The sequence below is a fragment of the Rhinolophus sinicus genome, chromosome 7, assembly GCF_057876585.1.
Source record: "Rhinolophus sinicus isolate RSI-liver-muscle chromosome 7, RSI-T2T, whole genome shotgun sequence".
NCBI lineage: Eukaryota > Metazoa > Chordata > Mammalia > Chiroptera > Rhinolophidae > Rhinolophus > Rhinolophus sinicus.
The window spans coordinates 16810771-16835851 of record NC_142507.1 but is presented as its reverse complement, the minus strand read 5'-3'; the positions used below and the strand labels follow the sequence as shown (position 1 = coordinate 16835851).

Sequence of the window (25081 nt, the reverse complement as noted above, 5' to 3'; positions counted from 1 at the left end):
TTCACTCTTCATATTGTGTCGTGTATCTCACTAACTCCGTTCTGTCACTACATTTTCAAGATGGAGTTGGGTTGCAGTTCCTATCTGAAAACTTTATGCAGCGGGTTTAGTAGAACCAGCTGTGGTTTCCCTGCTGCAAGGTATCAACATCACAATGGAAAGTTAACATCTCCCTCTGCCACCTCCCCATCTAGATTTCCCTCACCTTCATCCAGCACTGCTGAGGAACTAAAGTGCTTCCCTGGGAGAGTGACACAGACCTTCATCCCGGAGGGATCTGCATTCTTGATTGCCTTGCCCTTTTTGTGCAATGGTTGGTACAATTGTCTGTTCATTAATCATCAGGCATAGAAGCACCAAAGAATCCCAGGTGATCCCCAAATCACAGCCATACTTCCTCCCTAGCTCCTGAAGGTAATCAGAGTCAATTACACTAAAAAATATGATAACTCTTTTTATGCTGAGATAAGGAATCCAAAATAACCAACAGAGCTCCAGTTTCAAGGGAAACTGTTCCTTACTGTCCCTTCTTGGAATGTGTTTTGTCGTTGTTGTTATTGTTTTCCCCTGGACCTGTAATCCAGTGGGGCCTAAGATCTGTATAGCACACAGGGTGCAGGTATATTGTTGGAAGCAATGGGGACTGAGGCAATTCTACTTATACCTTTGTTTGGCACAGACTTCTAGCAGTCCCCGTCTCAGGCCTCACGGTGCCATTATTTCCTATGAGGGACCTTACTTTAGCAGAGGATGCCTCTATAGATTATACGTTCAGTCTCCATTGAGCTCTCATCCTTATCAGTTAAATCTGGGCTGCATTCTTAGCACATTTTGCCCTATGGCTGCAGGAGGTATTTAACTGTTACCATGAGTCCTTCTGGCTGTCACAGCATGTCCTGGGTGGATAGTTGAGGAACCTGAGCCTCGGTTCTCTTTTTTATTCAAGGCTTCTAAGGCGGTTAGCAAAGGTCAGCTAGCTCCATAACCTTTGCATTTACCATTGCCCCAGACTGTTCAAGTGCTGGAGCTTTGGCGTAACCCAGGGCCTACTCACCCTCTCACCTGTCCCTCAGGCCAGTCACCTCTCATATGATTTAGTCATTGTGATGCTACGCACCCCAGGGACCATTGCCCCCATCTAATCATCAGAAACGGGTGATGGTCTGGGATAGACCCAGTTCCAGAAGCCCATTCTGAGTACTTTCCAGAATCACTTCCTGTCTTAGTTTAAGCTTTCCCGATAGGACAACCCTTGACAAGGATTGGAGCACAGCTATTCTTTTTTTTGAAAGGTGGTCACAGGAGAATGAGGAAGCAGGAAATATGAGCCAAGGAAAGATGAAAAGCCAATATATAAGGACACATTACCTAGGATGCTACTCTAATTAACATAGCTCCATGCTGCCCTGACCTTTCAGAGGCGGAGTGAATGCCCCAGAATTATCCAATGACTAATGGAGCTGCTAAATTTTGTACACTTCTAGGCTGCATATGAGCATAGGCTGAAATGAGATCTCACTAAGCTGGATAAAATCTGACAAGAGATTGGCAGAAGATGCAAGGTGCTCAATTAGTTGGGACGCTGGTAGCACAAATCCTGGCTGAGAACTTCAATGGAACTGTCCCCCACAGTTCAAACAGAAATCAGAAGTGGGCTAAGCTGCTGTGAAGGGAACATATGATGTGTCTACTATAATGTGGCATTACAGAGAAGGAATAATCTCATCACCTGTCCTAACCCTCACCCACCCCTGTCTCGCTGGCCACTTTGCCCAGGTACCACCCCATCAACAAGATGTTTGTGTTACTGCTTGGAGAACAGCCAGAGGCTCCTGCATGCTCAAGGACCGCCCTGAGATGATGCTGGCTACAAGTAATAAAGGCCTGCAGGTCTTTTTGCAAACTGTGACCTTACATTGTATAGTGGGACCCTTGTCTCCCACCGGTCCTCACAGAGCATATCAAAGTCTGGCTAACTGAACTTCAAATCCTTCCCCAAAGGCTGGAGGCAGGGTGTTGTGGTTAGTGCAGGGATTGAGGGTGACAGACCCGGGTTTGGAGCCTGGCCCTTAACCAACGGTGCATTCATTGTCAAGTAAAAGAAACTGCCCCTGCTTTGGCTTCCCCATCCTTGTCAAGGAGAAATCATCTCTTTCACAAACTTATCTGAGGGATTACATTTCAGTTTTGTATGTTTAAGTAGTTATAGTATGCAATGTGTTTAATATATTGCCTGGTGCATGGCAAATGCTCTGGAAGTATCTTAGTGGATGGCAGCTTTTAGCTGGCTGGGGCTCTGCCCAATCTTCTCCATCTTCCCAGAATGCACCTGTCCAGGCATCCTTCAAGGCCCTCCCTCTGAAGTGTCCTTTGATGGGCTCAGTCAGAGTTGGTCACTGCACCATGCTCCATAACATTCATGGAGCAAATGTAACCCTAGGGGAGACATTGCCAGATGCCTTGTGAAAACACAGATGTCTTCTGCAGTTGCCCCATGTATCACTCTAGCAACCCCATGGAAAAAGAAAATTATTTAACTATTACATAACTTGCAGTTAGAAAATCCATGCTGTACTTTTCTGTCTAAACAAACATTTTGACAAAATCTTCTCATCTCTTCTGTGCGTAGAATCTGTACTTTTTATAACCAAACACTGGCCATCTCTAGTTTGTAGATACAACTTATGATAGTTTGGGTCTTTAAAGAGGCAGTTACCCAGGCAGGGTTAGCCATGCAGGTGATTTATTGAGGAAATGCCACGAAGGACAAAGAGGGAGGGAACAGAAACAGGAGAAAGAGCCTTTAGACTGTCACGTAGAGGTGGCACCTGGGAGAGAAGGAAATGGGAGGATTGGATGGACCCCTGTGCAGGTCTGAGGTAGCCTCACCAAGCTGATCAGACATCACCCAGCAAAGACTGCCATTAGCAGAGACCCACATCAGGCATATATGGCATGCTCCAGAAGCCCTGCTACGCTCAGCCAGTGATGGGAGCAGCAGGACCGCAGACTCAGCCTGTGGACCTGAGCGCACTCAGTACAGAGCGGCCGGCTGCTAGTCCGCCATTGGAGGCTCTCAGTCTCCGTGGTTGTCATAAACCAATGTCTTTTCAAGGCAGCATTACCCCATTTTGAATCAAGCAGATATGATTTCTGGTGACATTCTCTCTTGGAGTAAAATTTGTCGGGACCGGCCGATATGGACTCATTTAGAGCTAAGTGTAAGCCCACATATTTAGATAGGACAATACAATAACTCAAATGGAAGGCAAATGGAAGGCAAAGTCCCAGATGCAGGAAGAGATGGTTGTTCTGATAGTCACTGCTCATAATCTTACCTATGAATGACATGTGGCTCAGCCCATTCAGTCTTATCCAGACTGAGATGTGCAGGATTTTAAATGAGCACTTAGCTAAGTGTTGGATATGCTGAATGTTGATCTGTTCTGAGCAGTTGATTGCAGATTTTTTTTGCTGTGTCATTGGGCTTTGGCACCTAATGAACTCCAGACATTTCAGGCGATGCCTTTGACTGATCTGGAACTTTCTGTCTCATTCAGTGAATCGCTCCTTCATTTTCCCACCCCCTGTGCATTTCTTGATAAGAGATGCTCATGTTAGCGACGGGTGGCGGCCAGAATGGAGAGCTTCATACTCTCTTCTGACAGAGAGCTTTGCCTCTGTTCTGTGGTTCATCACACAGCTTCACTGGCACTATAATGAGTTTGCAAGCTCATCTTTTGTCTCTATTGAGGAGTATTTGGCTGCATTTTTTTCTTTTCCAGGAGTGAGTCTTTGTCTGTCTACCGATTAATTTGGACTTCATGTTTAAAGCTAAGACTCTAAGACTGTCTCCCTTCTATTTCTGAGCAGCTTTGTTGATACCACTTTCCACACTCTGTCAGTTCCAATGCTATGTAGTATTTTTCCTAATTTAGCATTAAGAGCATTGCACAAAATATAAACAACCTAGCACTTTTGAGACTCCTGATACCCTGGTAGTAGTCAATTGCAATTTTCTGTTTGTTCTCTTTGATAACCAAGGAACCAGACAAGCTCTGTCCTATACCATGGCAAACTGAATGCCATGAGATAAGTCTGCACTGCTTCCCAAGAGATGAGGTCCAGGTATGAGAATATCATCCCAGCCCAGGCAACAAAGTCTCAGAGATGATGTGACTGGATAAAACCTGTTTAGCTCTGAAAAGAATACTTCCTCCATTTGACCATCAGCTGCCCTCCTATTACAATCGTTATTTAAGGATACAAGTGCTTCACAAACAGCCGTTCGTTATTTCTCGAATCAATTTGTGAGGCAGCAAAGGAAATGGAAGCTTAAAGGCATAATCTCTACAAGGTCTGAGATGGTGATTTAAAGCCACCATCAGTGCCCTTCGACCTTCACCAAGTAGTCTGATCATTCTACTTAAAATTTGTTTTCACCTTTCTGTTTATAAACTCTCCTTATTTTCAGTTAGACACCAATTGTCTGGAGTACGGAATCAAAGAGAAGGGTGTCACTGACAAAATACATGGATAGTAAGTCACACATCACTGAGCGCCTTCTCTTGTGTGCACTTTTCTTCTGCTGGATATTTTATTTTACTTAGGACCAGAGAACAGAGCTTGTCTTCCTTTGGATACACTTTATGTTTGTTCTATCACATGTCCTGCCTGCTTTCCTGGGGATGTCTGCTGTTTTATATCTTTGGTTCTTGCCTTCCAACCGGGCGCCCCTCCACACACTGCCACATTTCAGCTCCGGAGGAAACACAAAGGCCGTCTTTCTCCTCTCCTTGACCTTGAGATCTGATTTTTTATGGGTCCTTCTTGCTCTGTGTCCCTGTATGACAACGAAAACACTACGAATGCCTCAGAACCACTTTCAGTTCAATTCCATTAGGTGAAAATTTATGGAAAGTAGTTCCACGGAGTTATAAGAACACACTTTTATGATTATTATTATTGATTGCAATAGGTTTCAGTCCCATTGTAAACCTGGTATCCAGGGTCCACGGTGAGGATGGAGGAGGCACCTGTGACCTTGGACATGGCTATTTGTTTTCCTGTCATTTGTCCTTGAAGTGTGAGCTGCGGGAAGTCTGTTCTAACGTTTCATATACACAGAAGTGGATTTTCATGTTTCATGGTGGTTTTATGTCCTAAAAATGACGATATTTAGAATTACTCTTCTTTAGATTAGATTCTCAACGTGCTAGAGTTTAAACTGGGAGAAGGTTTGAAAGGCACACACCGAATTTTGACATCACAAGCCCTGCCTCAGACAAAGAGCTGAAGGGAAAGAACTGGACCTGGAGCTGAGCTGCGCCCTCCACAACTAAGACTGAAAGGATAACAACTTGACTTGGAAAAAAAGTCCTGGAAGTACAGACTGTTCCCCAATAAAGTCCTGTTCCCCTTCCCCAATAAAAAAAAATCTTAAAAAAAAAAAAAAAAAAAAAAGAAAAGAAATAACTGATGTCCCACGATATCCCAAAAGAGGAAAATTAGTGTGACTAGTTTCTCTTATCGGACACATTGCACTAATGAGAATACCTGTGGGCCAGGGGCCGCTCAGGCTTGTCAGCAGTCGTTTTGGGGGGTGGAAGGTAGAGCAGGACAGCAGCAGCACAGTAGAAAATAAGCGTGGGGTGGAAGTGCCCGGCCATGGAACAGAAGCATCCAGGTCTGCACCTGCTTTGAGGAAAACTGACAGAGCTGATGGATGCATGGAGGAGTAGGTTCCTGCACTGGGTGACCAGTGGAGAAGTGCAGCATGACGGGGCTGGTGAGGCTCATGAAAAAGTCATAATGGAGAAATCACCTCCACTGGCTCCCCTGTCGGTGCTGCTGGTGGCCCGGAACCTGAAACCCCACTGTGATTTTAGAATGAAGCCAGCCCAATTGGCGGGATTCCATAAGTTATTTACTTCTTCTGCAGGTAGTATTGGAAAATAGGAGCTGTGCAATCCACAAGCTGGAGAGAGAGAGTCACATGTCAGTGTCCCTGTGACTTAACTGGTAAATCACCTTCCCCACTTCCATGACTGTGTACCCTCTACCCGGCTCTTCTCATGCATCTCTGTACCACCTTATAAGGACAAAGGAGGTTTCACACTGGGAAAGGAAAGGAGAGATGGACAATAGGGCAGAGAAGTGGCTGAGACCCTAAAGGGAAGACAGACCACTATTTTCCCTGCTTCCTGACTTGCATGAGCCTTTTCATGAGGATGTCTGTATTGTTTCTATATTTTTTAATGTTCTGCATACTATGATGTTTTTGGCATCTTAAAAACCTTTCTGGCTGGGGAGAGACTGCCCCTCCTGGAGCCTTTGATATGCAAACTAACCACCCAGAGCTGGACCTGCTCTATCAGGCCTTGCACCCCAGGAGGCAAATGCCTCTGCCTTAATTAAGCCAGAGCAAGGTACAAGGCAACTAGGGAGCAGCCCTGAGCTGGGAGCTACAATTACACAAAGTAGCCAGTGCTAAACTGTTTGCCCAGCTTTGCCTTGCTTTTCCTTTGCACCCCCAATAAAAGGCCTAGCCCCAGCTCTCCCCTCACTCTGGCTTTCTGCCTCCTCATCACTCTGAGTCTTCCCCAGGGTAGCCTTGCATGGTGTGCCTGGACCTGTGAGTATAATAAACTTTCCCAAATCTCTCCTGGGTCTTCTTTTGTGGCCACACCTAACTGACCATCATATAGGAGAACACAGAACAGTATGAAATGCTTTAAATGTGCTCTGGACTGTTTCAGAAACATTCAGAGATTCAGTGACAAGGGATACAAAGTGGATATTCTTTTAATATGAAGACATTTCAATGATCCTTTTCATTTTGTTGACCAGGCAGTCCTTGGTCCTGGGGGATAGAAGGATGGAGAAGTCGTGGCTCCTGTCCTCCAGGAGCACACAGTCAACTGGATAATATGCACAGAAACAAATACGTGCCCCTTGGGTATTTGGTGTTGTGTGATATGGAGCATGTGGGTGCTCAAGTGGGAGGGGGGTTGTGTCCCCTTGATTATCCAGGAAGGTTGTCTAGAAGGAGGGATTTTTATTTTTTTTTTAAGATTTTATTGGGGAAGGGGAACAGGACTTTATTGGGGAACAATGGTCAAATTGTTGTCCTTTCAATCTTAGTTGTGGAGGGTTCTGTTCAGCTTCAAGTTGTTGTTCTTTCAGTCTTAGTTGTGGAGGGCGCAGCTCAGCTCCAAGTCCAGTTGCCGTTGCTAGTTGCAGGGGGCACAGCCCACCATCCCTTGCGGGAGTCAAACCAGCAACCTTGTGGTTGAGAGGACACGCTCCAACCAACAACTGAGCCATCCGGGAGGCAGCTCAGCTCAAGGTGCCGTGTTCAATCTTAGTTGCAGGGGGCAGAGCCCACCATCCCTTGCGGGACTCAAGGAATTGAACTGGCAACCTTGTGGTTGAGAGCCCACTGGCCCATGTGGGAATCGAACCGGCAGCCTTCGGAGTTAGGAGCACGGAGTTCTAACCGCCTGAGACACCGGGCCGGCCCCAAGGAGGGATTTTTGTTTCGTCACCAAGTACTTTACTTTTTTTAACTGGTTGCATTAACGTTGTATTGGTGGTTATCCAAGATAAGAAGCTGCATGTATGCATTTCCAGAAAAAGTCAAGCATTTTGAAGAAGTTTCTTGAAGAAACGACTTCTCAAGCTAAAGGATTTCAGAACCGACGATGCTTGGGTAGTAAACTTGCGTGCTGAATAAAAGGCTTAAAACCCTTGGACATAAAGCTTAAGAAATTCCAGATGTGTAATTATAGATAATTTCTTTAAGTTTTACTCTACTCCTAGAAAAAAACATGCAACTTAATGAACAAAAAGATATTTTTTTTCCTCATCGCTACACAATAATTTCATTCAGTTTATATTAGAAATTCTGATTAACATTTGGTTTGGTTAAAGAAGAGAGAGAGGATGAGAAAGAAAGAACCAGGAATGGCCAGCCATATTATAATGAAAAGTTTTAGCAAATACACTTTTGATCATTGAGTCCCTGGTTATGTCAAGGCATCTCTTATTGATCTTGTCATCTTTAGAACATGTAACACATGCAGAATATGACTGTTTTTTATTATGTGATTCGTGGAAATTAGGCTCATTCGTTTATAGTCCCCTTGCGTACATAGAGAGTAAGGTAATGTGTCCTATCTAACTCAGTCTCCTAGGAAAGTGCTTTCTGTGTTACATGGGCTGGGGGAACTGGGCACTGCTCCTTAGCCAGACTCATGCTGCAAAGGACACAGGATGTATGTGCCATCTGGACGGCAAGTGGTACACAGCCTGGCTAAATAGCTCCTTCATTTAATTCTCTTTCCTTATCGTGTGTCTATAACACAATAAAGAAAATTAAAATCAGTGATCGATTGTGTTTGAGTGCATTATCATCAAGACTGAATACATAAAGAATGTACCACATGAGAAGCTATTTAATCACGTTCTTTTTTTCTGTATATCTAGCTCGGTATAGCATGGACCAAGTAACTGACATTTATTTTATTCAAAAGAGGAAAAGAAATTCATTTATTCTATTTGAGTATTCCACCTGTGTTATTAGAACATTCTATTTTCCTTGAAGAATTTATTGTTAGGAAAATATGCAAAAATCTTTATTAAATAAAAATCATTATCCTATAACCAAATTGATAGCACTACTATTTCAGTTTTTCCCTTAACTGTTATTAGTTTATTTTAGTTCATAGGAATCTTAGGTGTAAATTCTGACATTTAAATATGCCAGTTAATTAATTTTCTTTATTAGAAAGGGCATATGGGGCGCTTTCCTTTTTATTTGATCAGATAAAACTATTGCATTAGATTTTATTCGGGAATTTGACACTCCTAAAATTTAAAAAAAATGTGATTAATATGTGTGTGTGTATATATATGCATATACTACATTATATACATTCCCATATATTTTATATTTTATTCAACCTTACCATATATTGCCAAATTACTCTCCAATGTAGCAGATTTAAACTCCTCTTAGTATATGCATTCCTGCCATAATTTTGTAGTTTCATATTGGCAAAAATCAGAAAGTCTTATCGTTATTAAATTGTTCTTTGCTGTTTTAAATTGTATTTCCATAATAATTCACCATTCATTTTTATCATCTTTTGTGAAATAGTGTGTCAGTCTTTAACCAATTTTTTTCTAGCTTATCTAATTTACAAATGTAGGGATTCTCCATACATAAAGGATTAGATATTTTGCACTTGAATATTGTGTAAATATTCTGTTTTATGGCTTGTATTTAACCTTTATTTAAGGTACCTGGAAATTTTAATTTTCACATAGACCAATTTATCAGCCTTTCCTTTTGTTCCTCATATTTTCTTGTATTTGCTTAATAAACCCTTCCTTACACCAAAATCCTGTTTGTACTTTTAAAAAGATTTGCTATTCACATTTAAGTCTTTAATCCAAATGGATTTTTGTGGTATGACGTAGAATATACATTTTATGTATATATGGATAGTCAGTTATCCCAGCATCATTTATTAAATACTGTGATTTTACCCCGATTTGTGAATAACACATCTCTCATTACATGTCCAAAATATTCAGCATATCCATGAATCTATTTCCTTTTTCCCCCCAGGGTCTAAAATATTATTTTTTTAATTAAAATTTATTGGGGTGACAATGGTCAATAGGTTTCAAGTGTACATTTCCATATTACATCATTTATATATTGCATTATGTGTTCACCACACAGAGTCAGTTCTCTTTCCATCACCATATATTTGATCCCCTTTATCCTCATCTACCACCTTCCTCCCCCCTTACCCTCTGGTAACCACTAAACTGTTATATGTTTCTATGAGTTTTTGCTTCTTTATTTGTTTGTTGTGTTCCTTTGTTGCTTTCAGTCTTATATCCCATATGTCAGTGAAATCATGTGATTCATGACTTTTTCTGTCTGACTTATTTCACTTAGCATAATAATCTCAAGATCCATCTATGTTGTCGCAAGTGGAACTATTTCATCTTTTCTCATGGCAGGACAATATTCCATTGTGCATATATAGCACATCTTTATCCAATCATCTACTGAAGGACACTTTCGTTGTTTTCATGTCTTGGCCACCATAAATGAAGCTGTAATGAACATCAGAGCACATATATCTTTATAGATAAATGTTTTCAGATCCTAGGAGAGGGATTGCTGGGTCATATGGTAATTCTATTCCTAATTTTTTGAGGAACAGCCATACTGTTTTCCACAGTGGCTGTACCAATTTACATTCCCACCAACAGTATATGAGGGTTCCTTTTTCTCCACAGCCTCTCCAACACTTGTTATTATTTGTCTTGTTGATGGTGAATCTATTTATTGATGTTCCATTTGTTTTTCCATTGGCTTATTAGTGTATAATTGTCCAAAGCAAGCAATCTTTATTATAATTTTTAATATTTGATAGAGTGTTATTCTTCAAAATAATATTGGTTCTTCCTTTCCATTGATTTTTCAATGTGACTTTTCAGATCAAGTTCTAAAAAAAATACTAGTGAAGTGTTTACTTGGAAAAGTGTAAATTTATAGACTGTCATCTTTATGATGCTATGCCTTTCTATCCATGAACATGGTATACAAATATTTTATTTTAAATTTAGGTATGTATATGTATTTATGTCACTCAATAAATTAAGTAAATGGTCTTATACATGTTTTCTGGATTAATTCTTAGGTATGTTAATGTTTTATGCTGTTGTAAATATTATATTTTAAAAATATTTTTAATTGGCTGCTGCTGTTTTACAGCAGTTTCACTGTTTTTTGTTGTTGTTTTTTGTTTTGGTTTACTTTGACTTTATATCTAAAAATCTTGCTGATTTGAGTAGTGTTACCAATAGATTTTCTATGGGTAATTTTAACATCTCCAAAAAAATGACAATTTGTGTCTTTTTCTGTTTCTAATGTTATAACATTTCTTTGTCCTGTCCCACTGCACTGGCCAAGAGTCCAGGACTGTGATAAATACAAGCAGTGTCAGAATAAAGCTCTTTTCTTTACCTAGCTTTATAGAAAATACTATATTTCAACATTAAATATGATAGAGTTGATGGTTTTTTCTACAGATAAACAGATCAGGCTAAGAAAGTTGTAATCTATTTCTAATTTGATATAAAGATTTTAATATAAACCATTATTGGATTTTATTATGGTGTTTTTTTTCCCCTTGCATCTTCTCAAATAATCCTATGGTTTCCCTGTTTCCATCTGTTAATTTGGTGGATGATATTAAGATTTTTTTATTGTTAAAGCATTCCTGCATTACTAGATAAAATCAATGACTTTGCTCTGAATTACCTGATGGGTTTTGTAAAATACACTGATTGACTTAGTTTACTAATATTTTCAGGAGAATTTTGTATGTGTACTGTTAAGGAAATTGGCATATCATTTCTGTGTCATTTCCTATGGGAGAAACTGACTGAAAAGCACACAGGTTGAGGAGGGGGAAAAGTGAAGTGACTCTTCCTGCTTCCAGTGTCTGACGCCATCTCCAGTGGTAGCTGCAGTGATAATAATGCTGCAGTGTTGATGGTTCTGGAAGTGGTAATAACACTGATTTCAGCAGCAGCAGCAGCAGCAGCAGCAGCAGCAGCAGCAGCAGCAGCAGCAGCAGCAGCAGCAGCAGCAGCACTGATAGATTCCCCATGATGGAGGCTCCAGGAGCAGCAGTGGGAACACTCCAGAAAGTAATGATGGTATTAGTTGCAGCTGTAGCAGCTGATATGAGAGTCATCAGCTTGACCGACAGCAGTAATGGCCCAGACCCAGAACTGCACCTTCCTAGGCTCCTGCTTAAGAAGCTGAACTTGGCATCTGAAGCCTTGAGTCACCTGCCACTGACCTCTTGGCAACTCTCTCACTCCTCCAACTTAGAAGAAGCACACATTCCTTGCAGTTACTAATTTTTTAATAACCCGACCTTTTCATGTTTTGCTCCACACACCTTTGTAACTGATTTCCCTATGAAATATGCTACATGTGACTCATTTGTTTTGTTAGCCCACATAGTGTTTGAATTATTAAATTAATTGTAATTGTGGAAAAATTGGATGAGAGTACATAAAAATCCAGTTTTCAGCCTTCTCTTGACAATCTTTAGACTTGCCAATGATGATTCAGCCTTTGGCATGGCAACAATTGCCTGACACTGAGTAGTGGCTGTCTCTTTGAAATAAAGCTGTTCTCCCCAGTTCACCCATTCACTGTTTCCATCATCACACCTCCTACCTGTCCCTGAACCACCTACTGTAAATGGTTAGCAATTGTAACAGAATTTCAGGAATATTATTTATTTTCTTCACTTATCAAAGCAAGCTGTATTTTATGTTACATAAGGATAATTGTCTTAAACCTGAACATTAATATTGAGAACCACCTCTACTATTAAGTGACAAATAAATAGACAAATCAAATAGAGTTTTCAAATGAATTGTTTGGAAACAGCAGGTTTTTTGTTTGTTTTGCCATTGTTGGTTGCTTTTTTGTTTTAAACTTTAAGTAAAATATAACATTATTTGTGCCTGATTCTCAACTCTTTGTAGCCTTGGAGTTTGTTTGTTTTTTTTTTCTCTTTCTTGTATGTGAATTCTTTGAAGTCAACCAGCGCTGACTACAGAGGACTCTGTGCCACCCAATCAGGCTAGTTTCAATTTTAAGTGCAGGAGACAGGCAGGCTTTTCATCGCCTCCTTTGTGAAGCTGTGATGGATTGGCTAGTGTTGAGTTAGTACGATTTCCAGGAAATGACAGTACAAATGCTGTCCTAAGCAGCCTGTTAATAAATAGACTTCAAGTCTTAAAATCTTCCACTTGCTATCAGATTTTAAGAGCAGAGTAAAGCTCCACTAAAGTGCTGAATACAATCCGCATTGCAGCTTAACCAGAAAAGCTACCAGTATTTATAGTCTCATATGATTCTAATAAGAAGTGCAAGTAAGGAATCCCTGTCTGAAATAATATACAGACTTGTAAGAGCAAGAAGTGGCAAGTAAGCGAAGTAGAGTGTCATGCTAATTTAAATATACTGCCTAAACATATTCCTATTTTGCCTTTACTAAAAATACTTTATAGAAATCTGTTTGTCAAGGATAAGGGATAGAATACAACGAGATAAGCTTTTAAATAACTAATTAAAATTATTTTCAAATGATTATTGTGTGTGTTTGTGTGTGAGTTCTTAAGTGTAAAAAAATCAAATCATAATTTGAAAAGCATGACCTGTATTAAGCTTAGGGAAAATTAAAGTGTTTCCTAATTGCTTTATTTACTTTTTATTGCTTGAATTCTCCCAAAAGAAAGAGACAAAAACAAAGGTATAAAATAATGAAGAAAAACAAAGGAAAGCCAAACCGAGTATATAACCAAATTCAACATTAATTTTCCATTAAAATCAAGAGAATTTTAGAACTTGTACTAATCAAAATAATACTTACCTCTTACTGACATTCACCATTGGTCTGGGGCAGTTCCAACATCTTTGTATTAATTTATTCATTTAATTCTCATAACACTTCTGTGTTAAATAACTTTATCATGATCCTCATCTTACAGAGAAAAAAAAGGAAGTAATGTACGTCTCCCAACTCCAATCCCTGCAAGAAAAGGATTTGAGCCCACACCACATGGTTCTTGACTTTTTCTGTCTGACTTATTTTGCTTAGCATAATAATCTCAAGATCCATCCATGGTTACCAGAGGGTAAGGCGGGAAAAGGGTGGTGGATGAGGGTAAACAGGCTCAAATATATGGTGACTCTGGGGGGTGAAGACACAATGTGATATATAGATGATGTATTACAGAATTGTACGCTTGAAACCTATGTAACTTTACGAACCATTGCCACCCTAATAAATTTTAATTAAAAAAAATTCTAAATAAAAAAACACAAACGACTCTGACTCTCTTTAGCTAAATGTTTTAGAAATAGACTCTCTTCTGGGCAGAGCTGCTGGACATCATTAGCCAGGCTATTGCTCTAGGCATGAAAAGATAAGGAACATTAACATTGAAGCCAAACTTGTTAGAACCTGGTTTAGAGTACCCAGAATTCTTCTTTCTCATCAAGATCAAAATTAATATCATCATGTGCTTTCTAACAGGAGGGCTAAGCCATCTGCCTTTCCCTTTTTATGTTTTTGATTGTCTGATGATATTTATGCCTAAAATGATGGTGATGTGCTATAGAATATCTGTTGTATTTACTTTATCTTCACCCCATGACTTCAACTCAATAGTGATGAGAAGAAATTTTGCCTGACTTCCTGTGCCTTAGACTAAGTAATAATGGGAGAAAAAAAAATGGCCTGTATTCTTTTGGTTAAGCTCAGAGGATTCACTTCTTTATTCTGCAGAATAAGTTAAATTTACATAGATTCATAGTAGGTTCATATATTGGTTGTGATTAGAAGACTGTACTTTCTTCTGCACTATCCTTTTGCAGAGCATTTTTATAAATTCTCCCTCTCGGCTTGCTTATACATACTTAGTAACTCAGTCATGTTATGTAAACTGCTTCAATTTCAATGAAGAATGTTAATTTCTAGCATGCAGTATGAATACATATGAATTTAAAAGACGATCATCTTCATGTCTGTCTTTTCAAGGATACACTGAAAATAGAATTTACTAAAAATACCAGTGGTCGTATAAAATATTCAATGGCATCCATACTGAAGAAAAAAGAAAAACAGCAGACAAAAATCATCTGAAGCACTTATATCAGAAACAGCGTCAGCCATCACTTGAGGAAGCGACAGGTTGACCTGGAAGACACACCTGCATGAGCATCCCAAGAAGCCCCAGGCTGTTGGATCCAGCATGAGACCCTCCTTGCAGAGGGAAAAAGGGCCACTGTTTCTGGTAGCAATGGTTTGTTTAACTACATGCACAGCTCTTTGGATTAGCATCCTTGCTCTGCAGAAATCTCCCCTTCCCACCACTGTCCATTTGGCCATCCATTCACTCAACAAACATTTATAAAGTTAAGAACTATACTAGGAGCAGAGCAGCACAAAGAGTGAGCCAGGACTGCTGCCTGTGACAAAGTCTAAAGCACTCCTGGATAATTCTGACATAAAATGCCCATCCGTTGGGATTATAATTCTGTATTTGAAATGAAGGCTACTGTCAACTATTTTTTTTAAAGGTATTCTAATCTCTCTAATGTGATTCATGGATGTGACAAATTTCCCAGTGTTTTATGACTATCCCCTCTTCCTTTTCTACCGAAGGAAGACAGTATTTATAGAGTTAAATATATTTCTTCTCCTTACACTTTCCCTACTCTGCCAAAGAGATAGCAAAAGTCAAATGCCTTTCTTATTTATGAAACCATAAGATATAAGAAAAGCTATCATGGAGTCAAGTTCTTTTATGCCTACTGCAAATCATCAATGCATGAGCAGGGACCTTATACACATCACTGGAGAAATAGTATGTGGTGATATTGGTATACCTAAAAAAGAGGTATAAAAAAATCACTTGGGCATCTTTTAAAAATTGCCAACAATAACATCCTACATGGCAGATATGCAGGGAAAAGAAAAAACCTTGTAGACATATGAAATAGCCACTATGCTATTCAAAGTCAACCGTGTCTCTTATTGCTACAGACTATATGCAGAACATAATTATTTTACTTTTTAATTGTATACCTAACGATTAGAGAGAATAAACTGATCATTTGATATTTGGTAATCTGGCCCATTTTAATACTGTGATGAAACAATGAATTCAGGTTGAAAGAAAAAATTGACCAACCTACATCCCACATAAGCTCATACAGCACTACTGCCAACCTTGAGTTTGGAAGGGTTCAGCGGTACTCACTTCCAGGCTTCTTTTGCCACCCAAATCCCCCACTGCAGCAGGGTTCACGTTTAACTGCTGCTTGAGAACTGCTGGGATTTTATCCAAAGTCATGTCCCCTGGAATGTAACTGGGGAATGGCTGACAATAAATTCTTTCTGGTCGACCTGTCCTGTGGGCTGAAGTATTAGTTTTTCCTCCTATTGAACAGGGCAGTACTGTGTACTACAGTATCCTTGGGGGCTGGCTGAGCATCCATCTCATGTTGGGGTGTTTTTTAAAAGCAGAGATTTCCAGGAGCCACCCCGACAATTATAAAAGAATCAGGGTGGGAGGGTGTATTAGTTAGCTTTTGTTTCAGTAATGCTGAGTAACAAAAACCACTAGAAAGAGACTGCTCCACGTGTTTCTCATTCTAGAACACAGACCAAAGGAATAGCAACCACCTGGGATCTGCTCCTTTCATGGCAGATGGCAGGTTAAGGTGAAGAAAAACATGTGATGGCCCTTAAAGCCTCTGTTTCAAATGGACCCGCTCTCACTACTGTGCACATTCCACTGGTCAGAGCACATCACATGACTGTGCCCAAGGTCAGTGAGATTGGGAAGCATACTCTGCCCCAAGGGGGAAGAGAGGAGGAATGAACACCTGGGGGTTGGTGCTAAGGGACCAGGTGTAACAAACTCTGCAGGCGATTCTTATGAAGTCCGTCCTGCACCTGTAAGAGGAGTGCCATTTTGGTGCCACTAGGGAATATAATAAGAAAGATGGGCTCCATTCTTTCAGTATCTCAACAAATAATTCGCTCCATATTAGCCTCAGTTAATGTACTTTTGGTTTTCCATTTCTGATGGCCAACCTGGTCAGTATTGTAGTATTGCATGCTGGACATATGTAACACATTTTATATGATTGTTTATTTATTTTTATTTTTTTATTTTTTTATTGGGGAAGGGGAACAGGACTTTATTGGGGAACAGTGTGTACTTCCAGGACTTTTTTCCAAGTTGTTGTTTCTTATTTTTAACGATTTATTTTGAAATAGTCTTCGATTTTTTTTAAAAAAAGGGTACCAAAGTAAATTACAGAGATGCCGTATGCCTTCCTTAATGTTAATGTCTTACAGACATTATACAGTATACAAAGCGTTATACAGTAATATAGGCCTGACCCTTGAACCACACAGACGTGAGGAAATCTGCAAATGTTCATCATTTAAGGAGATAGTCTTTCCACATTTAGTACTGCAACGGATAAAAATGTTTTGTTTTGTTTTAACATTAGTTTAAAAAATGGGAGAAAAATGAAAAAACAAAAACTCCTCTCTTTACTTTGGAACACTTAAATGTAACCCGGTCAATAGATAGGCGGATACATACATAAGAAAAATGTGTTGAGTGATATCAGGATTCACTAAAACTTTGTATTAATGTTTCCTTTTTCTACGTTCAGTCATGCTACCTGCCCTCTTCCTTCATTACTGCCAATCCTTGGGGGGGGCGGGGGGGTCTAGCTAAGCCACTATGCGGAGGAGCCTGATCTGATCTTCTGGAATCTGAAGAGAAGCAGAGGGCAGGAGAGCAAATTTAAATGGTGGTAAGAAAGAGTTTGTGTCTCTGGCATAAGAACTCTGACACAGTAGGCACGCAGGAATGTTTATTGCATGGACATCCCCAGTGATTGCCAACAGTTGGCAATGTATTACTTGATGAGAAATGCTTGAACTTGTCCTTGTCAGTTGGGGATGCTCAGTACACGACATTAGAAAAACTCCAAATACACATTATTGCAATACTAATTATGATAATAGTACCAAGATCAGTGTTGTTAGACCACTGATGAGTATAATAGGTAAATATCAATGGAGGCTTATTTTTCAACCCAAACAGAAATCAAAAAGATGGTGCTTGGCTATGTCTTTCAAATTTTTTTTCTTACCATTTATTTAAAAAACAAACAACCCCCCACCCCCCAAACTTAAGGTTCCCAAAATGAGTACATCTGAAAGTATTTTCCAAGGGAACTACTCAGCTAACCTACGGTATTAATAAGCACAAGGTGGTTTTAAAGAACAATTGCTTGTCGATACCTTTCAAATAAACATTTTACATAAAATTTAGTTTATTATACACCCAAATAGTGCTTCTCAAAGGGCAGCACCATTTTTTGGCTAAAGGAGTGGAAACATATCATATCTTAGGGGCTTTTCAAAACGCAACACTATCCACCCCTGGAAAAAAATTCTAATACATTTTTTTTTTTGAAGCATCCTACAGACTTTAATTCTAATAAAGTAAATACCAGTCTTTAATATCCCACATAAACAAAAGGCTCTTTGGGGGGTCCCCCCTTTTTGTCAAGAGTAAAGGGGTCCTGAAACCAAAAACGGAGAAACCACTGTAATATTTTTTTTACCCCCACCCTCCCTTTCCCCGTTTTTAAGCCATTGTTTCTCAGTCTAGCTGTAGGGCAGAGCTCCAAGGACCATGCTGGTATTATGAGCCTTGTGCTTCACCCAGCTGAGGCAGTCGGTCTCCAGTCATTGGTCGGCCACCATGGCAGCCAATGGCAGCCCGTGGCAGCCCATGCCGACCTCCAGCTGTTCACTGTAGCCCAGCTCCAGGGAGAGCCATTGTTTACAGTCTTAACTGTAGAGGGTGCAGCTCACTGGCCCATGTGCGAATCGAATGATGACTTTCGGTATTAGGAGCTCGGCACCCAACCACCTGAACCACTGCGGTGCCCCCCTGTAGTTTGTCCTTAGCCAAATTTGGTCAGTTTCTGGCTCTGAGCTCATTAAGCACCAGTGTGATGTAATTACCAAAACTGCTATATAAGACCCTTGCTAGGCTGAGCTTTAGTCCGTTATAGCGCAGGAGGCTGATTTGTGGTGACCCCTTAGACTTGGACCTTTTAGCTTGTTTTCTCCTTTCCCCCATCCCCCATTTTATTTTCCTTCACTCGTTTTTGTCTCATTTTTTTTCTTTTTTATTCTTTCTTTTTTTAAATTTTTCTTTGCTCTCTTTTCTCATTTTTCTTTTATTTTCCCCCCATTCTTTTATTTTAATTTTCTCAATTTTTTGTTTTCTCATTGTTTTCTTTTTTATTAGTTTTCTTTTTCTTTTTTTCTTTGCTCTCTTTTCCCATTATTCTTTTTCCCTCATTCTTTTAAGTTTTTGTTTTCTCATTTATTTTCATTTTTTTCTTTAAAATTTTTAGTATTTTTAGTTAGTATTGTTACTACAGTTAGTATATTTAGTCAGTGTAGTTAGCATAGCTATTGTTTATTCTTTTATTGTATATTCTTTTAATTTACTCAAATTTTTTGATTCTTATGTTTTTCATTTTTTCTCATTTCTTTAAAGTTTTTAGTTAGTATTTTTAGTTAGTATTGTTAGTACAGTTAGTGTATTTAGTCAGTGTAGTTAGCATAGTTATTGTTTGTCAGCACAGTTGGTGAGCATAGTTAGCATTGTCAGTGAGCGTTGTTAGTGGGTCATATGTCCCACGACTTTTCAGATGTCCCTGTTGACCAGGAGCCCTACAGTGGCCATTACGAGCTCCTGCAAACCATTGGCAAGGACACTTTTCCAAGGTGGTTCTGGGCCAGCACATATTAACAGGGACGAAGGTGGCTGTTAAAATCATAGATGAACTTGTCGCCTTCCAAGTTCACAGACCTGTCCCGCGAGAAGTCCACTGCATGGCAGACTTGCACCTCCCTAACATCGTCCAACTATTCCATATGATCAGCACTACGAAATCCCTCTTCCTAGTCTTAGAACTCGTGCCTGGAGGGGACTTGATGGACTACCTTTGTGCCCACGGCTGCAAGCCAGAGGACAATGCCCGCAGCATCTTCCAGCAGCTGGTGTAAGCAGTGCAGTACTGCCACAAGAAGGGCATTGCTCACAGGCACCGGAATGCACACAGCGAGCTGTTGGACACTCAGACGAACGCTAAACTGAAAGACTTTGGACTTGGCACATCCTCCACTGGCCGTCAGTTGAGCACCTTTTGCGGCAGTCCCATGTACGCAGCCCCGGAACTCTTTCTGGGCCAAAAATATCCTGGTCCTGCTGTGGACATATGGAGCTTGGGAGCGCTGCTGTACAGGATGCTCACGAATACTGTCCCTTTCAAGGGAATGAACTGGGGAGACCTGCAAAGGAAGGTACTGAGAGGGAAATACGTGGTGCCATCCTATTTATCTTCTGAGGTAGAAAACTTCCGAAAAAAACTACTAATCCTCAACCCCCAGAAGAGACAGAAATCTGAAAGACATCATGCCAGATGCTTCGCTAAACAAGGGCCATGAGGAAGAACTGAAACCTTACATTGAGCCACCCAGTGATGTCACAGACCCCTGGGTAACAAAACAGATGCTGAATCTGGGCTTTCATTGGGAAGATATCAAGGACACATTGTCAAACAAAACATACAATAATGTCTTGGCCATGTACCGTATCTTAAACACAAAAAACCTAAAAGTCCAGTATCACACCATCAAGGTAAATCCCTTCCATCCTCCTGAGCTCCAGAGCCCTAGTCTCTCCCCAGCTCAGGAGGTTAAGCCACAGTGTTCCAGCTTCTAGCAGGCAGAGCAGCAGCCTATTATTGACCATGAATCAGGGCAGAAGGCTCAAGAGTCCGCCAGGCTTTCAGCCATCCTAGAGGCCAGCACGACCATTTCCAAGTCAACCGCTGAGTCCAGGACCACCCCCCCCCCAACCAAGCCTGGGCTCCAGGCGTGATTTCTGAGCCCAGCCTGGGATCCAGGACCGCCACTCCCGAGCACAGACTAAGCTCCAGTACCACCACTCCCAAGCTCAGCCCGGAGTCCAGCACCACCATTTCCAAGTCAACCGCTGAGTCCAGGACCACGCACCCCCACCCCCAACAAGCCCAGGCTCCAGAACCACCATTCCCAAGCCCAGCCTGGGCTCCAGGACTGCCACTCCCAAGCCCAATCCAGGCTCCAGGACTGCCACTCCTGAGCTCAGCCCAGGCTCGAGGACCACCACTCCTGAGCACAGCCCCCCGATGTCGCCCTGGAGACTCTCCCTCCAGGCACAGCACCTCCAGCAGCAGTGATAACCCAGAGGAAGTCAACTAGGAATTGCTTGAACTTTTAAGAAAGCTCTGCTGTCTGCCACCCAAGAAGGGCACTGCAAATGCAGTAAGGTAAAGGCCACTTTAGATTTTGGATGCCAAGGCAACCAGACTCTGGGGGTGGTCAAGCTGGGCTCCCTGCCTTTGAAAAGCTGAACTGGATGAAGCTAAGGTCCAGAGATCCCGGCCACGTAGTGGGGGAGATCGGCCAGAGGCTGGACACAAACTGCAGGTGGCAGCAGTGCAAGAAGTACAAACTGTGTGTGCAAGGAGCCCTGGGTAAGAGCACTTGGTCCAGTGGACAGTGGAGGTGTGCAAAGTGCCCGGCATTCTCTGCACGGGACTTACATCATGGGTATCTGGCAGCACCGTGGCCTTCAGAAACAGCGGACCCATAATCCCTGGTGAGCTTGGAGGATGGCCTGGAGCCCCTTTTGCACGTTGTGCCATCTTGGTCTTCTGTTCCCTTGGCTTTGAACCCTCAGCTCGCTTGTCCATTTCTCCTTCATGGCACAATGGTGTTGCCTGCTCACATAGCACACATGCTGCCTCCTTCCTGTGGAAGAGTTTCTCAGAGTGGCTGAGCGATCTCCTCTGGAGCAAAATGCCACGCACTCTGCAGAACCTGTTGTGGTTAAAATTCAGGAGGGAGTCAGTTCTCTTTCCATCGCCATACATACATTTGATCCCCTTTTCTCTATGTAACTTTACTAACAATTGTCACCCCAATAAAGTTTAATTAAAAAAAAAATTCAGGAGGGATATCTCTGCTGCGGAGGTCCTCTCCGGAGAAGCAAGTGGTCCCAGTCCCACACCAGGCTTCCCAGTCCAGGGTTCCAGTGATGGGGAGAGAACCCCCATGACTTCTGGCTGTGAAAACCAGTGGAGACTGTGGCTGAGTCTCAAATTTTAAAACTAGTTGTCACTAACATTATCTGAAGCAAAACATACCAAAGGAATTTCCTCATTCTTTCTCTTTTTGTAATTCTCACATCCTCCAGGCTTGCCAGTGTCCTTAAAAACCTTGCCACACTACGTATCTATCTCCCACTTCTTTCTCACCTTACTCCCCCAAAAAATAGCCCGCTGGGGGATCACTTTTAAATGCTATGATATAAAGGGCTTATAATAGCAAGAAGTATCTTTCTTCTTAGGGAGTCAGGAAATATTGAATTATAACTCCAATTTCTTCCCAGCCCCAATATTCTGGAACATTCATTGTTATGCATAGCAAGTGAGTCCAGTGTGTCTCAACGGGGCCCACTTGACTGTCCGGCAGCATTAACTACTGCAGCCTTCACAGCCATGCTTCAAAGTCTCCACATGTGTTCCCAAATTCTGCCTCAGGGTAAACCTTACCTTTGCTCCAATTGAATAGCCGTAGTGTTATTATAATGTCTGTCAGACAGTCATGAAGTTAAGCCAGTTGTAGGGGGAGTTGTAGAGCATTACAATTTGCTTATTCCAAGAAGGTCTAAGGAAGGCACCAGAGAAAAAGCACCTATTTAGTGTCACATTGTAAAAATTTCCCACGGGCATAGAAGAATAGTTCAACAGACTCTACACTATTTCATTCAAACAAAAAGGAAGGTTAAAAAAAAGTGACATAATTAAGGCGGAACTAATATTTCTTTGAGCTGGTGTCTCAAATCCTAGTATTTGAAAGTCCTGGGAGATCTAGAAATCTGCACTTGCAGGTGTGTCTCTAGGTGTGCTCTCTTCCACCCAGTTATCTTTCTCTTGGTATAGACAAGTAGTTGCTCCCTCAGCTGTAAGGGAGATTGGAGTTTCTCAAAAGGAATTTTACCAAGAAACTGAGAAACAAAAAGATAGAAGAAAGAAAACAGACTAAAATGTCATCAGGGTATATGTGCAGGTGTATATATGTTTAATACTTATATGGGAAGTATTATACTAAAATGTACACACATTATCTTTCATCATTCAACAAATATTGAGTATATTAAGTGGGCAGGCAGGAAATTATAAAGCAAAAAAGCAATGTTCCGAAGGAAAATACAACAGAGTGATTGGATGTTATTTTACATGGCGTGGGCAGTGAGGGCCTCTGTGGGACGTGACGTGAGGCTGAGACCTGCATGAGGTGAGGGTGCAAGACACATGTAAATGGGGGACAAAGAACAGATGCTGGGCTTAGTCCCCTGGGGCATGTCATATCATCATATCCTCTTTACATAGGAGAACAGGGATTCACAAGGAAAAGCAAAGTGACTGGTCTAAGATTCCACAGCTAAGAATTACCATCACCAACCAACCAAACATTGGATTGGCTTGTTCTACTTAGATTATTATTTCCCCCTCAGTCAGCTTTTTGAAAATCCTCTCTAGACACCACCTTTTCTATTGCTCTGTCATTTCCTACTATCTCTTCCCCTCCTTTCCCCAAGAGACAGGTAATTCCTCTTTTAAACCTTCCCTTGCCCTCACAGGAAGAAAATTCAACAACAGCACTTGGTGCCAACTTCTTTCAGAGTGCGCTTTACTTCATTGACTCATCTGCTCTCCCACCGCTAAACCCTTGAGGGGAGGGGAGGGAGCGTATCATCTACCTTTGCAAACAAGCGCAGCCCTTGACATAATAAGCAATTAAGAAACAAAGCAATTTGTGGATGGAATGGAGGAAAGAAGGAAACAGAGAAGGAGGAAGATTTTTTAGTTCAGGATGCAGTTCAATTTAGAAAATAATGAGACTACAGAGACAAATAAGGTTAGCTTCCCACAATTTCTAGACTTGTTACTCTCATTGTGTTATCTTTGCTTCTTTCTCTCTTTGAAAGCTAAATGTAGGTTCAACTGTCTTAAATTATACAAGGAAGAAACTCCAATCTGGGTCTATCAGGAGAGGAGGCCATTGGGAAGTCAAAGGACAGGAGGACCTTCCTCCAACCCTATTATTTTCATCCACCATGAATGGTGATGGTTATGTTTACTGTGTGCAAAACGAGCATTCTCTCATAATCCTTGATCACTGATAGCTTACAGGCTGGGTTAAAAAGAAGGCTTCTGGATCCATTTTCCCGTCTCCAAGATAATGGACAGAGGTGGAACCTAAACAATGAATGTTTGTGACCCTTTTATTGAGCCAAACCCTGAGGTTACTCATGTGCCCCCACTAGGATTTCAAAGATAGCCTGCAAGGGATTTCCTGAGAACTAGAACTTTTTAGATATAAACGTAAGTCCTGAAGGAACAGTTCAGAAAATGCCAGTTAACTGCAAAACAAATAAAAACTGAACTCCCTTTAATACCTGAAGGAATGGCTTGAGCAGTTTCACATATGGAGCGAATGTTTTGAAAACGCAAAGATCTCTAGCCTTTTCTTACTAACTTATCGCTAAGGACCCAGGAGGGCAGCAGCGGGTTAGAAACGGGGTTTCTGTGCCAAGTTCTGAATAAGCCTCTTCGGAGACAATTGGCCAGGAGCTTTGTCCCGCTCTTCTCGCGTGCTCGAGTTCCTTGCTTAGCACCACCAAGTACAACAAATGTGCCCAGGGAATCTGACATTGAGCCCTGATGAAATGGAGTCCTTTGCAGAACTCAGCTCTGTTCTTTATCCGGAACTAGGTCTTATTTCCTAGTCCTTCTCAAACAGTTGGATTCATTCTGGGAAGAAATATTTATCCTGATTCCGGAAACATTCCCCATTCCTAGAAAAGGCCACGCATGCTCTTCTTTCTCGCTGTTTTTCTTTCACGCCTGGTGGCAATTTCAAAAAGCCTTCTCATTGACAAAACTAAGCAGGGATGAGGTTTATCCCTGCGCCTTGAACCGGCGTATCTCTTCGCCCCAGCGTCTCTCGCCAACCTAACTCGGTCCAACTTTCCCTCCCAGACTCCAGCAGGGGCGCCCTCGGGGCAACGGACTGCGGCAGGAGAGACCCTGCCAACAGACCCCAGAGCTGCCCCAACTGCACCCGCCGCCCCCTCTCCTGCCACCCACCCTCGCGGCCCCGCGGTCTCAAGCTCCGTCTGGCGGTTCGCCGCGCTCGCCCGCCCTTGGCTTCTGGCCTCTTGGCCTTTGGTCCCCGGACACTAAAGCCATCTCAACTCCCACCCTCTCCACCTCCTGGGCAAATCAGCACACGCCTCC

At 41.5% G+C, this 25081-nt stretch overlaps 1 protein-coding gene and 1 pseudogene across 1 annotated transcript in view; one reads left to right on the top strand and one right to left on the bottom strand.

The window, feature by feature from the left end:
* Positions 1–19224: 19224 nt before the first annotated feature.
* LOC141568658 (uncharacterized) overlaps positions 19225–25081 on the bottom strand; it is a 72276-nt gene continuing 66419 nt past the window's right edge. The window contains exon 3 of the mRNA XM_088799740.1: positions 19225–21596. Coding sequence (XP_088655866.1) covers positions 21349–21596 — 248 coding nt within the window. The 3' untranslated portion in view covers positions 19225–21348. The remainder of the gene's footprint in view (positions 21597–25081) is intronic.
* Positions 19360–20613, top strand: LOC148757640 (serine/threonine-protein kinase MARK2-like; annotated as a pseudogene).